The sequence below is a fragment of the Rhinoraja longicauda genome, chromosome 3 (assembly GCF_053455715.1).
Source record: "Rhinoraja longicauda isolate Sanriku21f chromosome 3, sRhiLon1.1, whole genome shotgun sequence".
In the NCBI taxonomy this organism is placed as follows: domain Eukaryota; kingdom Metazoa; phylum Chordata; class Chondrichthyes; order Rajiformes; family Arhynchobatidae; genus Rhinoraja; species Rhinoraja longicauda.
The window spans coordinates 17,437,585-17,455,012 of NC_135955.1; the positions used below are offsets into that span (position 1 = coordinate 17,437,585).

General features: G+C 43.0%; 1 protein-coding gene across 5 annotated transcripts in view; it reads right to left on the bottom strand.

The window, feature by feature from the left end:
- Nucleotides 1-2,143: 2,143 nt before the first annotated feature.
- Nucleotides 2,144-17,428, bottom strand: part of clcn3 (chloride channel 3) — a 113,823-nt gene continuing 98,538 nt past the window's right edge. For 3 of the 5 annotated variants that reach the window (XM_078394840.1, XM_078394842.1, XM_078394843.1), the window contains 2 exons: nucleotides 10,163-10,238; nucleotides 2,144-5,120 (listed from right to left, as the gene is read on the bottom strand). In XM_078394840.1, coding sequence (XP_078250966.1) covers nucleotides 4,962-5,120; nucleotides 10,163-10,238 — 235 coding nt within the window. In that variant the 3' untranslated portion in view covers nucleotides 2,144-4,961. The remainder of the gene's footprint in view (nucleotides 5,121-10,162; nucleotides 10,239-17,428) is intronic. The other 2 variants (XM_078394844.1, XM_078394849.1) reach the window with 1 other exon arrangement.

Consider the following 17,428-nt stretch of genomic DNA (forward strand, 5'->3'; position numbering starts at 1 on the left):
TGCCCACAAAGGACAGAGGTGGTCTTTAATAGTGCAGCACTTCACCTTTAGTTTAGAGAATCAGGCGGGAGGAAACTGGAGCACCAGAGAAAACCCACACGGTCACGGGGAGAACGTACAAACTCCGTACAGACAGCACCCAGTCAGGATCGAAGCCGGGTCTCTGCTGCAACAAGGCAACTCTACCGCTGCACCGCCGTGCTGCTCTGTGGGGTGTGGGTTGGCGTACCAGTCTGTATTGTTTGACTTTAGATTTTTAACTGGTACTTGAATCCACCTCAGCCAACCTCATTCAGATATAAAAGATTCAATATTAACAAAAGAGGAAGTAATTTTCTAAAGCATTCACTCACGGAAAGCAGACACTTTCTCAAGGCGGCATGGCCACAACCAGGGATAATACACAACAGAGATAATTGATCTGTATTAATCTGGCATCCTATTACAACTCAATTCACGGTGCACACAATAAACTTGCAAAATGAACAATGGCTGGCACAGTAGTAGAGCTGCTGCCTTACAGTGCCAGAGACCCGGGTTCGATCCTGACTAGGGGTGCTGTCTGTACGGAGTTTGGATGTTCCCCCCTGTGACCGCATGGGTTATCTCCAGTTTTGTCCCACATTCCAAGGGCGTACAGGTTTTTGAAGGTGAATTGGCTTCTGTAAATTGCTCCTGGTGTAAAGGATACAAAAGGATAACGTAGAACTAATTTGAATGGGTGACCGTTGGTTGATGTGGACTTAGTGGGCCGAAGGGCCTGTTTCCATGCTGTATCTCTAAACTAAAGTAAACTTGCAATATCTTGTCAAGACTATGTGAACTCAAACCCATGAACTTGTGTTGTTCTGAGATATAGGAAGTAGAGATGACCAGTGTACACTCTTCAACCTACTTCATCATTCAGCAAGGATGTAGAGGAGCTTGTCATGGTTTCAGTTCCACCAGCCCAGTCCGTAGAACTTTTGACTTCCTTGCAAAACAAAATTGTCCACCTTGAATCTTTTCAATGACTCTACCTCCAAAACATCTAAGTAGGGTCTAAAGATTCACGCTTTTGAAGATTCCTCCTTATCGCAGATAAAAATAGATGATCATTTGTTTGGAATGTGTTACCTACTTTAGAGATACAGCATGGAAACAGGCCCTTTGGCCCACTGAGTCTATGCCAACAGAGTCCATGCCAACCTTCGATCACAGATCAACACTAGTTTTATGTTATCTCACTTTAGACTTTACAGATACAGTGTTGAAACAGTCCCTTCGACCAACCAGCGATCACCCCGTACCCCAGCACTATCCTACATAGTAGGGACCATTTTACAACCTTTACGTCCTTGGAGTGTGGGGGAAACCAGAGCATCTGAAGAAAATCCACGCGGTTACAGGGAGAACATACAAACCCCATACAGACAGCCCCTATAGTCAGGTTTAAACCCGGTTCTCTATCGCTATAAGATAGCAGCTCTACTGCTGTGCCACTGTGCTGCCTTTTCACTTTCTCCAACACTCCCTACATTAGGGGCAATTTTTTTTTTACAAAGGCCATGTAAGGTACAAACCTGCATGTCTTTGTGTTGCGGAAGGAAACCCAAGTGGTCATAGGGAGAATGTGCAAACTCCCCACAGCCAGCACCTGAGGTCAGTAACGAACCCGGCCACTGCGGCTATGAGGCAACAACTCTACCAGCTGCGCCAATGTGCTACCCAGATAACTCTAGATCCTCCCAAAAGGAGAAATATCCTCCTGACCTCTACCCCGTCAAACTCCTCAGAATCAAGTTTCATAAAATTAATCTCTCATTCTGCTAAATTCCAACCTGCTCAAGCTCCATACTCTGTGTGTGAGCTGACCAATGGTTGGCACCACTGCAACATGACATCACAACTCTTGAATTCAATGAAACAAGGAACTGCAGATGCTGGTTAATACACAAAAGGACACAAACTGCTGGAGTAACTCAGCAGATCAGGCAGTATCTCTGGAGAACATCGATTGGTGACGTCTCGGGTCGAGACCTTTCTTGAGGCTTGAACTCAATACCTTGGCTGGAGAAGGCAAAGTAGCCTTTTAACTGAATAATGAAAGAGATAAAATCAATACAGGAAAGTCCCAAGGAAACTCCCAACAACGATTTGCTGTTTTAACGGAGAATTTAATACAATATAATATATAATCAGACTTTCACAGTAACCATAATTAAGCTCATCTTAAGAATGTGAAATTCTATTACACCAAATATAAATTAAAAAATAACGTTGAGGATCAGTATTAAATACAATTCTAGGCAACATCGCAGGTTAACAAAGATGAAGCATTCTTTGTTAACCGAAAGCAGGGTGACAGGTAACAACTGGGCACAGGCACCACCCCGAAAAGATCTTTCCTTCAAACTTTCTGCTCTATCTGGCACGTGTAAAGTGGCTGGAGGAAGTTCCTCTTGGGGGCTATAGACACCACATTTGCCATGTAAAAGCAAAAATTGCCAGCGATTAACCAAAGGACATTCTTTACCCAAAGAGGGGCGAGGGTTATGGAACTTACAACGTGGGAAGCCGTTGAGGGAAATACCAGAAAACACCCCTAAAGAAGAAGCCACGCCATTACAAAAAAGGAATAGTTCATGTCAATATTACTGGGGTAATGACCTGTTTTGGTTCTGTACACTAGTTAAGATCTATAACCATGTGAATGGGAAGGGGGGGGAGGGGAAAGGCTAATTGTTTCCAGGGAAGACATCCAAACCACATTTGGCCATGATTTTTACCCTGAAAAAAACATAGTCAATCTGTCTTCATCCTTTGTGCCTGCATTCTACCTCTGGAACTTCACATTTATTATTTCCAGCACAGGCATCTCGCGTTTTATGCGTGCTTGATGCATGCATTTTTGAAATGTCGCGCTTGCTCATTCAATACCTAAGCTTGATTTATGGGCTATTTTCGGAATAACACGCTCAAATTTACTGCTGGCAGCGTGGTCGCTAATGTGTTTAATTTGCTCGTCTTTGTATCCCGCGTCGCTTTTCAAGCACATAACCCCCGGGTAAAACGCAAAGTGCCTGTATTTGCAATATTGCTTCAGTTATTGAACACGTTGAACTGAACACTTGCTCTAAATGCTAGGACTTTAGCCACATAAGCTGTCCGAGATATCTTTTAACTGCAGGTGCTCTCTGAGATGTTGAATTCTGAAATTATGTTGTTATTTGTAGATTTTTGAAATGATTTGTAATTATTCTTCTGCGCATTCTGATTTTGATATCTTGGGCATCTTTGCTAAATTACGCGTTTGAGGATGTACAAGGACTACAAGGAAACAATTAACTGATAATCCTGAGATGCTGCCTGATCTGCTGAGTTACTCCAGCATTTTGTGAATAAATACCTTCGATTTGTACCAACATCTGCAGTTATTTTCCTACACTAACTGATAATGCTTAATCACTTTCAAGTGGCTCACACTGAGTACTTTTACTCAAGCGAGCTTGAGATCCATTGAAACTGCTCACAGGGTTTTAGTCCCCAACCAGCAACTTGACAGAATAAAAGGAACACAAACCCTTTTCCATTCTGTGCAAAAACGCTGGAGATCACCTTTATAATAGTGAGAGATTTAGTGTAATCTTCAAGTCATTTAAAACTGAAAGAAACATCTGTTTTTCAAAAGTTTATATTTTAGTCTAAACTTTCTTAAAAATAACCACAGGTAATATGGTGTGAAGTATGCAATATATGTATGAATTATGCCAGTTTTACAGTGGTTTCATATAGTTAATTTAGTTAATAAAGATTATTCTGTAAACCTTTCTCTATGAATGCTCTACGAATAATGATGCAAATTCAAAGTGCAAAAAACAAACGGATGAATAGTCGGTCGCAAGATGTGACCACCCGATGCCACCAGTAAGAAAAGAAAATCGCCTGAATATGGAATGCACAATAGTTTACTGAAATAAAACCACGTGCAAGGTTCCAGTTAGAAAAATTACAATGATTGTGCGGAAAATATTAAACGTTCAGATGAGATACACAAGCAATTATCTGTGTTGTACTGTATCTGTAATATTGTTGACTAGGCAAACACAATCCAGTGATTACTGGTACATCTCGTGGTAAAAGGAAGAGGGGAGGAATCGATGCACATAAAAGCTTGTTATCTTGCAGTAATAGATCCTCAAAGCTTCATTAAAAGGTTATTAAATTAAAGTAAAATGCAGGACGGATAAAAGGTTCCACATATTGCCAAGGCCCCAATCCAACTCAGGAAAGTACTTTCTTTAAACACTTTGGATTTTGATGAAGGACTCTCAGATCTGGTGCTTGTTCCAACCCAGTATGCTGCAGGCAGGAACATTTCGCTTGGTGTTTGCTTTTGACTGGATTCGCTCCATCTCAACTGTCTACTTCGGTGGCAGAGACTTCCATACAAAGTGAGGTCCCTGTTTTTCTTCAGGTTTCCGGGGTGGGAAAAGTGGTCAAACATTCAGGGAATTGAGCACAGCTCATTTTAAAGTAAGCATCCTGCTTCCCTCGCCCTCCCCCTCCCTCCCCCCAACTCTGGCAACAAGACACCAGTGTCGATATTTCTGAAATGGACTGTTTTCTATGTGAAGACGTAGGATGTCTGTTTTGGTTCAACCCAGGAGTCGTCAAGAACTAATAACCGAGTATAGTGGTTTAAATATGGCAGGACCATTAACATCTGATTTTTTCCCCCAACATTGTTGTCTTATCTGTTAATAGCATACCTCAACAACAACAAGTCTTAAAAGTGGACATTTCTCGGCATAGTTTTACTTGTATAACGAGCTTGTAGTATCAGGTTTAATACTGACTTAGGCCACTACTGATAAAACTCCCACTCCAAAGTCAAAGCAGACTTCAGTGTTAAGTGAACTGCAGTAAGATGTGTTGCCCTCCCTCTCTGTGGTGCCGTTGAGCTGGAATCTTTGGAGCGGTCAGATCTCTGTGCTCTTTAACAGGTGGACCTCCTCCTCACTCTCCTCGCGATCCTCCAACACGGTGTTCAGTTGAACATGATCGACTCTGGGTCTTGATCTGTCATTTGAGCCATATGACGAAGGATGTCCTTCTTTGTTATGATGCCAAGGAGGCGCCTGGGGAAGGAGAAAGGGAACACAACGGATTGGATTCAGTGAAAGGGCGGTAACCGCGTCAAGAAGCAGCAGGTGAGGGGAAGAAAAAGCAGGTGGAAAGAAACGACAGAGAACGTTCATGCCAATCCCACTGGCGATGATCAATATCAGCGTGGGACTGGCACACTAATAGTGCCAGCCTAAATGGTACTCCAAATAGTAATGGCTGGAGCATGTACACCCCCAAGAAACAATATTTAAGATTTGTTTTGTTAATTTCATTGATCAAAAAAAAGTACAGCGTGTGACATTAGTGATAGGATTTGACAGAATTATTCAGAAGCAGAAAGTAAAATCAGATAGTCACCGTCCCCACTGATCCGGTTAGTATAATAACGGCAGTAGGATGCATGAAACGTGAACTATGAACAAATTAGCAGGAAGCATCATTGCATTTGGTGGTCAGTGTGGAATTGGGAAGGGGAAGGGTGGGTTGGTGGAGATGTGAGGGAGAGGTGGAGGATGGAATACACTGATCATTTCCAAAACTAATCAATTTGGGAATATTCAGCATGGGGATCTCACAGTTGCCTACACCTGAGGGGATAAAGCAATGTTTGATACATACCAATTCCACTGTTAAACACCAAACATATTGGAAGGTGATGCCTATGATCTCTTAACACTGTAGCAATGTTGACCATGAGCTATAAAGCACAAAACAAAACATGCATCCGACTATCGTTGTAAAAACAAAAGGCAAATCCATGAGGCAATTACGTAAAATAAAATTTTAAAAATCAGTTCAAATGAAAAAAATTAGATGGAATCGAATTTTCGGCAAAAAACATTTTGTGTGCAATTTATAAAAGTACATGGTCAGGTTTACGACAATTTTTTTTTTAAATGGTGTCTTACACACATGCACACACACGCACACACGCTCACACACACACACACACACACACACACACACACCAATGGCATTACATTTTGGCTTGTATTAAGCATTACCACCAGAAGAGATCGCTGGGTTGAAGGACTTTTCATTTGTACTATAAGAAACAATGAATGGAAACCATAACATAAAGACCTAGAGAGTGGGGTAATGACTGTCAACCTAACAGAGAGGGCTCCTGGATGATGTGACTGCCATTATTTTTGAGACTGGGGCAGGTTCTAGCTCTCTGAATAATTCACTTATGAATGAGGATCAGCTATTGATCCTGGGGAATGTTTCTGCAGGGAATAAAATAAACCTGTTCCCGTAGAGAGCAAAATAAATTTGTGGAAATAGAAGGCAGCAGGTCACCTTGGGGAACCTGCAGTGATAATACATTTCTGCTGGCACAGACAGATGTAACCTCCTTTTTCAAGTTCACCAGGAGCAGCTGGAACCTGTGGGGACGACAGCCTGCCCCAAATTTCACTGTGGGAATCAGCAATCATTTGATTCTGAGATTCACCCGTGGGATGGTGTTTGGTTTAGAGATTAGTTTAGTTTAGAGATTCAGCGTGGGAACAGGACCTTCAGCCCACCGAGTCCGCGTTGACGAGCGTACATTAACACTATCGTGCACACTTACGGACAATTTCCAATTTCACCCTACAAACCTCTACATCTTTGGAATGTGGGAGCAAACCGGAGCTCCTGGAGAAAACCCACGCAGTGACGGGGAGAACGTACAAAGTCCATACAGACAGCACCCGTGGTCAAGTTCGAACCCGGGTCTCTGGCGCTGTAAGGCAGCAACTCTACCCCTGCGCCACCGTGCTGCCCCTTATTGTTTGCCCATTATTGTTTGTAAAATGATGAGAGGCACAGCAGGGTATTTCCCATAGATAGGTAGACAGTCAGAACCTTTCTCCCAGGGTGGAAATGTCCAACAATGGAGGGCATAGCTATAAGGTGACAGGGGAAAAGTTTAATGAAGATGAGCGTGGTCATTTTTTTTGCACAAAGAGTGGAGGGGGCCTGGAATGCCAGGGGAGGTGGTGGAGACAGATGCAATAATGGCATTTAAGAGGCTTTTGTAAGTGCATGGATTAGAGGAATATGGATTATGTAAGGGGGATGAGATCAGTTTAACTTGGAATTATGTTCGACACAAGCATTGCGGGCTGAAGGGCCTGTTCCTGGGCTGTACTGGTCTATGTTCTAACAATAGATTGCCCAAGACTGCAGGCAACCAAGGCTTTTGTTGTAATCTCCAGTCTGGATTGTGTGTATGCAATATCAAAAAAATGCAGAGCCAGGCCCTTATATAAACCTCCATCCAATAAACTGAAGCAAAACAGAAATTTAACCTAAGACTACCACCAGGAACAAAAAGATTGAGAGCCATATAGGATTACTCTGACCAATTGGGGCGGCACGGTGGCGCAGCGGTAGAGTTGCTGCTTACAACACCAGAGACCCAGGTTCGATCCTGGCGACGGGTGCTGTCTGTACGGAATTTGTACGTTCTCCCAGTGATCGCGTGGTTTTCTTCCGGAGCTCCAGTTTCCTCCCACATTCCAAAGACGTACAGGTTTGTAGGTTAATTGGCTTTGGTAAAAATTGTAAATTGTCCCTAGTGTGTGTAGGATAGTATTGATGTACAGGATGATTGCTGGTCAGCACGGACTCCGTGGGCTGAAGGGCCTGTTTCTATGCTGCATCTCTAAAGTCTAATTCCACTCTTGCAACATGTTACTCTCAAACCTCTGGGCTTCTGGCTGGTAAGTTAGATTACTGTCCCCTTAGCTACTTGTTACACTGGCAGGTACCTATAGAAGATTTGCAAACACTGCAGACACTTCCTATTTGCAGAAATCAAGAAGACAGTTCCAGCAATTCTAACATCAGCACCTTTGCCCTCTGAGCTGGCTCAATGCATGTGCATGGTAATGTCGAGCGTGCTTTATACACGAGGGAAGAAGGGCATCTGATGCATCAAGCAAATCTCTTACAACGATGACTCACAGCCTGTACACCACCCACCTTCTCCCATCTCACTGTGATATAATCACCTGTGAGAAGAAATAAAAATTCACGGTTACTAAGGTAGGGTGTGGAGGGGGGTAAAGTACAGTCATGCAGTCAAAGTCATACAGCATGGAAACTGGCCCTTCGGCCCAATTTGCCCATGCAGACCAAGGTGTTCCATCTACACTAGTCCCACCCCTGTCCACGTTTGGCCCATATCCCTGTAAACCTTTCCTGTCCATGTTTCTGTCCAAATGTCTTTTAAATGTAGTTATAGTTTCTGCCTCAACTCCTCCCTCTGGCGGCTCGTTTCATTTACTCACCACCCTCTGTGTGAAAAGGTTGCCCCTCAGATTCCAATTAAATCTTTCCCCTCTCGCCTTAAATCTGTGTCCTTTTGAGACTTTAGAGAGACACGAGAGAGATACAGTGCGGAAACAGGCCCACCGAGTCCAAAACGACCAACGATCACCCTGTACACTAGTTGCCAACTACATACTACAGATAATTTACAATTTTTACCAAGCCAATTAACCTCCGAACCTGTACGTGTTTGGAGTATGGGAGGAAACCGGAGCACCCAGAGAAAACCCACGAGATCATAGGGAGAATGTACAAACTCTGTGCAGATAACACCCATAGTCAGGATCGAATCCGGGTCTCTGAAGCTGTAAGGCAGCAACTCTCCCGCTGCGTCACCATGTCGCCTTAAACCTATGTCCTCTGGTTCTTGATTCTCCTACTCTGGGTTGAAGACTCTGTGCATTTACCCTATCTATTCCCCTCATGATTCTACACACCTCTCATCCTTCTATGCTCCAAGGAATGTAGTCCTAGCCTGCCCAACCTCTCCCAATAGCTCAGGCCCACAGGTCCTGGCAAAATCCTTGTAAATCCTCGTAAATCATTTCTGCACTCTTTCCAGCTTAACAACATCTTCCCTGTAGCAATTTTCTGTGACTCGGGAACAGAGCCACCTTCTGCATCTGCACAGACTGCCAGAGTTGAAGGCAGCAGCCTGTTGGGACGGACTGGAAATAGACAAGAGGGATATCGGTGACACGTGAATAAATGACAATGGGTGTAAAGTTAACACTTGCGGGGATCAAATCGCAATGTCATTCCAAACTATATGACTTGCAGCACGTTACTAGTACAAGTCCACCACTGATTTTCCGGATACTGGTAGTCTGACAATTCCTTTAATTCAGACAAAATGACAAGAGCACACTTGAAATCCTCTCCGGAAGTCCCCCCGAAAATGTGGCACCTGGGCCAGGTGAGGCGACTGATCACGACCTCATCGGGACTTCCGCGACCGATCGGCGGGTCAAATTTGCCCCCTGAGGCCGGGGCTGGAGCTGGTAGATCCGTTCCCACAGCCAACTTCCGAGGCCGACTTTGCAGGCCGATATCTCGGCTCCTCTGCAGCCTAGATGGACCAGTGAAGCCATGACCTCTGTTGGTCTAGCAAAGCGCATAATCCAGAAAGGCTCTGGAACCAAGGCTGCCTGAAAATCGGTGGTGGGCCTGTACTGTGCCTGTAAATTATTTTTTGGGGGGTCAGCAGTCCACACTAAGCTTCAACGTTTACCTGTCAGTGAATAACGTTGAGACACATGCATGCACATGGTGGCTGAAAAGATAACAGAGGTCACACTGCAGATAAAAAAGAGCCACAGATGCTGCATCTAGTTGTTCACTTTCCTTTATACTGAGCTCGGGTCTAGCTGACTGGACAATGAATAGAAAGTTAGTGGACTGATAGTCTTCAGACACTTAAAACCTCTGGCAGGAATAGAAAGAGCACAGTTCTCAGTGATAATAAAATACATCACCGATGTCTGGTGTACTTAATCCAGTCTTAATTAAAGAAAAATGAGATGAAGACTTCTTCACAGCTAGAGGTTAGACAAGCTTGCACGGTTCTTACTTAAGTAGTCATTAAGATATGTCATCTCAGCTATTCCCAAATATAAAAACAATTTTGGGTAGTTTTTCAATGGTATTCATATCACAGTTTCATGATTCCTCGCACAGCAGTTTTAAAAAATAGTTTATTCCTCTATTTAGCAGATCTCCCATGACTAATCACCAAAGGTTCAGCGTGTTGTTTTAGTTGCTCGAGGTGTTCTAATATGTTCTTCTTTGTGATGATCCCCAAGATATTCCTGAAACAGACCATGTTATGCTAATGACTGCGTGTTACGATAAAATGAAGCAAATTAAGTTTGTACAACCGGAAAACAGGCTGTAGAAACTAATTAAAAGTAAAATGCATAACAAAATGCAGCAACTAAAATGCATAAAAGCTAAAAATAATAATAACATGCCTTTCCTCATTTAGGTTAAAACTTCAGAATCAAGCATAAAGCATCCCTTCCTCCCCCCCCCCTCCCCTGGCAACTCAATAGAAATGAATGATTATATTTCATTCATGGCATTGATTATGATTATTACCAGCACCTCAAAGGATAGGTTTGCATTATTAGCAGTAGATCAGGTGCATATTATTGTCTCCAAGTCTTGGCCTTGTAATCCATGGAGCCATCAGCTATAGCCTGCAGACTTTCACTGTGCAAATAGTCATCAGTGTCTAACAGACTTAACGCTTCAGGTTAAACCAAGTGAAGAAAGGAATTCCATGCTAGTTCACAAAGCTTTGTGCTATTATATGTACTTCATGCAATTCCAAGCAACTTTCACTTTGAGTGCTTAACAGGCCTTGTGGCGTAACATGCAGATGGGTGAAGCAAATATATGGAAGGATGTTCACAAATCATTTTTTTAAAAAGCTGAATGGACAGAGAAGTGCACATTACCTTTTGAAGTTCTCAGAGTTTTCATTATTCAATCTTATTATTTAGACTGTTTCTAAACGTTATTCAGCACAATGTTCCCTTTGCCCCTCAAAATATTTTGGTAAATCCAATGCATTGTTGGTTCTTCAAGGTTGAATAAGGTGGGGAACAAAGTGGCTGATAACTGAAGCAGTCTCTGAGCTGTAGCAAAAGGAAATGGAAACCTGCACTGGCTAACCAAAATGGCATCATGTTGCACAGATCTGCGAAAAACAGCATGAACTGTAATTAGAAAGCCTAAAACAACAGCCAAAGCAGTATTGTGTTTTGGATGGCACAGTGGCAGAGTTGCTGTCTCACAGCGCCAGAGTCCCAGGTTCAACCATGACCTCAGATACTGTGTGTATGGAGTTTGTACGTTCTCCCTGTGACCGTGTGGGTTTTCTCTGGGTGCTCCAGCTTCCTCCCACGTTCCAAAGAAGTGCAGGTTTGTAGGTTAATTGGCTTCTGTAAAGTGTAAAAAAAGTGTCCCTAGTGTGTAAGACAGCGAAAGTGTACAGGTGATTGCTGGTCGGTGCGGACTTAGTGGGCTGAAGGGTTGCTTCCACGTTGTATTTCTAACATTTAAAGTCTAAACATCCGCATTTTCACACCACAGCACGCTGAGGAGTGCTGTACGGGGAAACGGTGAGCAGGCATCAGACCCGTGCAGAATGGCAGACACGTGCAGAAACGCAATGCTGCCGTGGAAGTGGGGTGGGGAGAGAGAAAATTATCTGGGTTACTCTTGGACCTCGCTTATCTAATGACTGCAACCACATCTCTCGTCATTGTCCTGGCTAACACATCAGCAAAGATGGCAGAAGGATGAAGAAAATGCACAATAAAGCCAATGATATACAGTAAACACTCGTTATAATGGACTTTAGGGGTGGGGTGGGGAATGGTATCCGTTATTGCCAATTGTCCGATTACCGAGTAATAGAGTATCATTGTATAAGTAGTGGGAAGAAAGAGCTCCAGATGCTGGTTACAAAATGCTGGAGTGACTCAGCAAGTCAGACAGCATCTCTGGAGAACATGGATAGGTGACTTTCTGGGTCAGCCTTCTTCAGACTCTCAGGGTGGTACTGGGGCTGGAATCAGGTGCGCTGGCAGCGAGGGGGAGAGGCGATGATCGGCAGTCATTGATCGCGGCGGATGGGCACCCGTAGTGCAGGTGAAGGGCGGTGAAGGGCATGGCCTGGGAGCGGTCGAGGAAGGTGTGTCGGCCGGCGGTGGCGGCTGTACGTCCCACCTGGAACCGGCTAAGTGCGGCAGTGCGGGGTGGCGATGGCAGCCAGGCCTGTAAGCCTCCAAGGGCGGCGGCGCGTGCTGGGGGTGGCAGCGGGAGCCTGGCTGGGCTGTGAAGGTCAGTGGGCCTGTCTGTTATAACTGAAATCCGTTATAAAGCAGTCCGTATTAATGAGGGTTTACTGTATACTAAAAGATTCACTTTTAAAAAATTTATCAGAACAAGGCCCCTAGCAACTGCTCCCTGGAGGAATAACTCCCACTTTAATAGGAGTTACTGTTCCCATTGAAGAAGGCAGCTCCTGCATCCTTTAATGGGAACAATAGCTTAAAGAAGGCAAGTTATTGTTGAGAAATTGTCAAGATATTTTGGAAGAAATACTTTCGAAAACACGTTTGGTTTTCCTGAAACGCTCCAATTTGCCATTGCTGTGTATTGCCTCCCAATTGCCACACACAGTTTCCTCCATGTTTTACATCATCCTGATTGAAATTGATCACTGATGAAATCAAAATATATCTCTGTTCCTCCAACACATTTCATTAAAATCTTAGAATTCCTTTCTAAGATATTCAGGGAGTACAAGATATTCAGGGACCTATCAACGGGAGTCGCTGCCTCAGAAAGGCAGTCAGCATCATCAGAGACCCACCCCACCACACTGGCCACACTCTCATTTCACTTCTGCCATCGAGCAGAAGGTACAGGCACCTGAAAACTGTAACGTCCAGGTTCAGGAGCAGCTTCTGCTCTACAACCATCAGGCTATTGAACACTAAAACTTCCAAATAGGCTCTGAACTAGATACACTTGAGGACATTATTTTTTGCACTATTTATTTGTTTTTTAAATATAACTTTCTTTGTTGTTTATTATGAGTTTTATAGAGAAATATGTTTACATATCTGTTGTGCTACCGCTAATATTTAATTGTTCTTATTTGGGACTTATTTGGTCTTAATTATGCAGTGTGAAATACAGCTACAGGAAAATGAATTCTTCCACTGTTCAACTACTATCATCAGAGGATTTATACCTGAGCCTGCAGAGGGCGCTCACATCAAGTGACCACAAAAATTGGACACTGCCAAAAAGCAAACCATGTTCTATCTCATTTTTACAACCAGCAATTTTCAGTGTGCCTTGTAAAAAACTAGTAATATCTAGAGGCTGATATTCCTGTCCTCAGTGCAAAGATCGACATGGGTGAAAGATTTCTACTTTATTTCACCATTGAGTATAGAAGTTGCGATGTCATGTTACAGTTGTATAAGACGTTGGTGAGGCCACATTTTAGAGTATTGTGTTCAGTTTAGGGCACCATGTTATAGGAAAGATATTGTCAAGCTGGAAAGGGTGCATATAAGATTTACAAGGATGTTGCCAGGACTCAAGGGTCTGAGCTATAGGGAGAGGTTGAGCAGGCTAGGACTATTCCTTGTAATGCAGGACGAAGTGGGGTGATGTTATTAGGGGTGTACAAAATCATGAGAGGAATAGATTAGGTAAACGCACAGTCACTTGTCCAGAGTATGGGAGTCGAGAGCCAGAGGACATAGATTTAAGATAAGGGGGGGGAAAGATTTAATAGGAACCTGAGGGGTAACGTTTTCACACAAAGAGTGGGGGGGGGGGGGGATGTATGGAACAACGTGGCTGGTACTATCGCAACGTTTAGACAGGTACATGGATAGGACAGGGTTCGAGAGGAATATGAGCCTAATGCAGGCAGATGGGACCAGTGTAGATGGGGCATGTTGGCCGGTGTGGACAAGATTGGCTGAAGGGCCTGTTTCCACACTGCAAGACTCTATAAATGTACAAAAGAGAATAATTTCAGCTACAGTGTGTGGGGAGTGTCACCTGCTGACCTTTTAAGCATTTTTGCAACAGCAGAAACTAAGAAGTCAGGCAGACACTCCCAGCTGGAGGTAGAATGTAGAAACAAAGGGTTGGTAGACGACAAAATACCAAGGTCTAAATCCAGGAAGGATATTCTTGCTATGGAGGGCGTGCAGCGTAGGTTCACTAGGTTAATTCCCGGAATGGCGGGACTGTCGTATGTTGAAAGGCTGGAGCGATTGGGCTTGTATACACTGGAATTTAGAAGGATGAGGGGGGATCTTATTGAAACATATAAGATAATTAGGGGATTGGACACATTAGAGGCAGATAACATGTTCCCAATGTTGGGGGAGTCCAGAACAAGGGGCCACAGTTTAAGAATAAGGGGTAGGCCATTTAGAACGAAGATGAGGAAGAACTTTTTCAGTCAGAGGGTGGTGAAGGTGTGGAATTCTCTGCCTCAGAAGGCAGTGGAGGCCAGTTCGTTGGATGCTTTCAAGAGAGAGCTGGATAGAGCTCTTAAGGATAGCGGAGTGAGGGGGTATGGGGAGAAGGCAGGAACGGGGTACTGATTGAGAGTGATCAGCCATGATCGCATTGAATGGCGGTGCTGGCTCGAAGGGCTGAATGGCCTACTCCTGCACCTATTGTCTATTGTCTATTGTCAAATGAATAATAAAGGGAAGCACTGACAAGTGGATGCATGTATGAATCATTTATGACACACAAGAAACATAAGCTGGACGCCATTTTTCTCCCTGCAGCTGCCATTCAGTAAAATGAGGGTAGATCTTGTACCTCAGCGCCACATTCTTGGACTAACCCCATAATCTGTTGATTCTCTTAAATACGCTAAAATCCAATTTTGGATTTCTGGGTATTATGGCCATCTTGGGTCGACAGTTCCTAAGATTCATTACCCTCTGGGTGAAGATGTTTCTTCACAACCCAGTCCTCAATGACAAGGGGTTTACAGGAGGCGGCTTCAGGGACTGTTGAACCCATGAGCTGTAGTGTTCCAAAACTCACTTAATTCTGGGAGGGTACCAGCGTGATGGAAAAAAATTAAATGTCATACCCTTGTTCAAGAAGGGAGAGAGGCATAAGGTGGGAAACTATAGGCCATTTAGTTTAATATTCGAGAAGATGATGATGTCTATGATCAAGGAATGAATAATTCTTTAGAAAATTATTTAAATATGTTTTTATGAAAGAGAAATCATGTTTGACATATTTGGTAGGATTCTTGGAGATAAAACAGTCAGGGTTAAAAGTCTGGGAAGCCTATCAGGTGCAGTTTACTTGGACTTCCAGAAGGCATTTGATCAGCCATGAACAAAATGAATGGCGGTGCTGGCTCGAAGGGCCAAATGGCCTCCTCCTGCACCTATTTTCTAAGTTTCTATAAGGTGCCATTTAAATGTGAATGCGCACGATAAGAGCTCATGTAAACCGTGTAAATTGAGGCATGTGCTAGAATTGGGGGCACCGTGAAACTGGCACAGAGAGGCTTGATGCAGTCAGCCAAGATCATTTTGAATGGGAGGGCATACTTGACGAACCATGTGGCCCACTTCTACTCTAGGAAGCTTTCTCCTGCTCCTGTTTTCATGGCCCTATTCTTGTGTTGCATTCTGCAGGTGATAATGCAGGACAACTGAAGGACAGAGTGAATATTTAGAGTAACAACCATCCAGGCTGTTCTGTTTTGGAGGATGTCAAGTTTCTTCAATGCTATCATAACTACAGGTATATGCATCAAGGAAAATGGAAAGTATTCTATCAAATCCTGAAACAAAAACAGAAAATGCTGGAAACACTCAGCAGGTCAGGCATCAGCTGTGGAAAGAGAAACAGAGTTAACATTTCAGGTCCAAGACCTTTTCTTCAGAACTGGGAAAGAGAGAAGAAACATTTAGACTATCCACAGCTGAATCATGCATTATAGATAGTAGGGTAAGATACAGGGAATCAGGACAAGAATCATTCATCATTCAAGAGTCTAAATCCTGAAACCCATCCTTACACATTATGGATACGATTTAATCACACAGAATAAAGCATGTTTGAGAAAAAACACCTTTCCGAGGAACTTGAGAAGAATGATAATATTCTGGCCTTCAGGTCAGAATCATGTGACTTGAGACGGGATTAACAAGAAATGCCCAGTCAACATGATGATAAAATGGAGAATAATGAATAAAGAACAGGACAAAGCAGAGTATGTGCACTTCTTATTCTGACTGGGAATTTGAGATTTAATTCCACTCTCTATTTCATTCTAAAATGGATCTGCTCAAATGTACAGAATACTATTTGAAACTTTTCAAGGAGTTTCAATTTGATTCGCATGGTCAGAGATTAATGTTGTGTAAGGAGTTTTAACTCCAATCATCTGATAAGAGCTATTTATTAGGCATGGCCATCTCAACCGACTGTAGAACCTTGGATGCCTGAATTCACTTTACACATAAATGGAAATCTTGTGCATTCTAGATGTATTGCCCTTTGGTAATGAGGAGGTAGCACAGCATCTCCTGGCATGGTTTGGAACTTAGCCTCTGTAACTGATCATTGATGATTTACGCAAGAATTATAATTTGAAGAGGCGAGACTGAGTCATAGTAAGAACTATCAACCATCAAGATCTTGAACCACATGCCACAACCTAACCACAACCCAACCCTAGCAATAGTCTACTATGAATTTTGTATTACACTAGGTTTTTCGGTTGTACTATTATGGTTATCTAGAATAACTGATATTTTATTGTGTTATTGATTATTGCATATTTATTTGCTGTGTTATTGCATTAATGGGCATGTTAAGCTGCAGCAACATTCTTAACCCATGATTTCTCTTCTGGATGATGATAAAACAACCTTTGCTTCACGAGTGTACACCAATCCATTTGCTCCTTGCTGCCTCCTTTTGAACAAAAATTGGGCTATGTCTTTGCCATTTTGTGTACTAACACCAAGCAAGGTCTACTGGATTTCATGTAGCCCACCCTCTGCAGCCCTGCCCAATTATCAATGCACAACAAAATGTTCAGAAATAACGAGAAAACGGTATGCGTATTTACTCCTACAGTACCACAGTTTGCTGTATATTCCTGTTGTGTATCTCAACGTACACTAATTTTAACCTTGCAAAAGGTTTTAAAAAATACAATAACTAATACAATAACCAATATAAAGATTTAACCATATATTTTAATAAATAACCGAAATGGATGGTAACACTTTGTAAATTGGCTGCAGGAGGGTGTGAATTTTATGAAGGGATGGCAATTTTCCCGATGGATGGACCTAATTTTCCATGTACATGGAGATTGAACACATATGAAAGAGCTTTTCATCCACAATACCAAACCCTCACCGTGTTTAGAGAGTATCACGGATAACCCATTCTTAAAGCC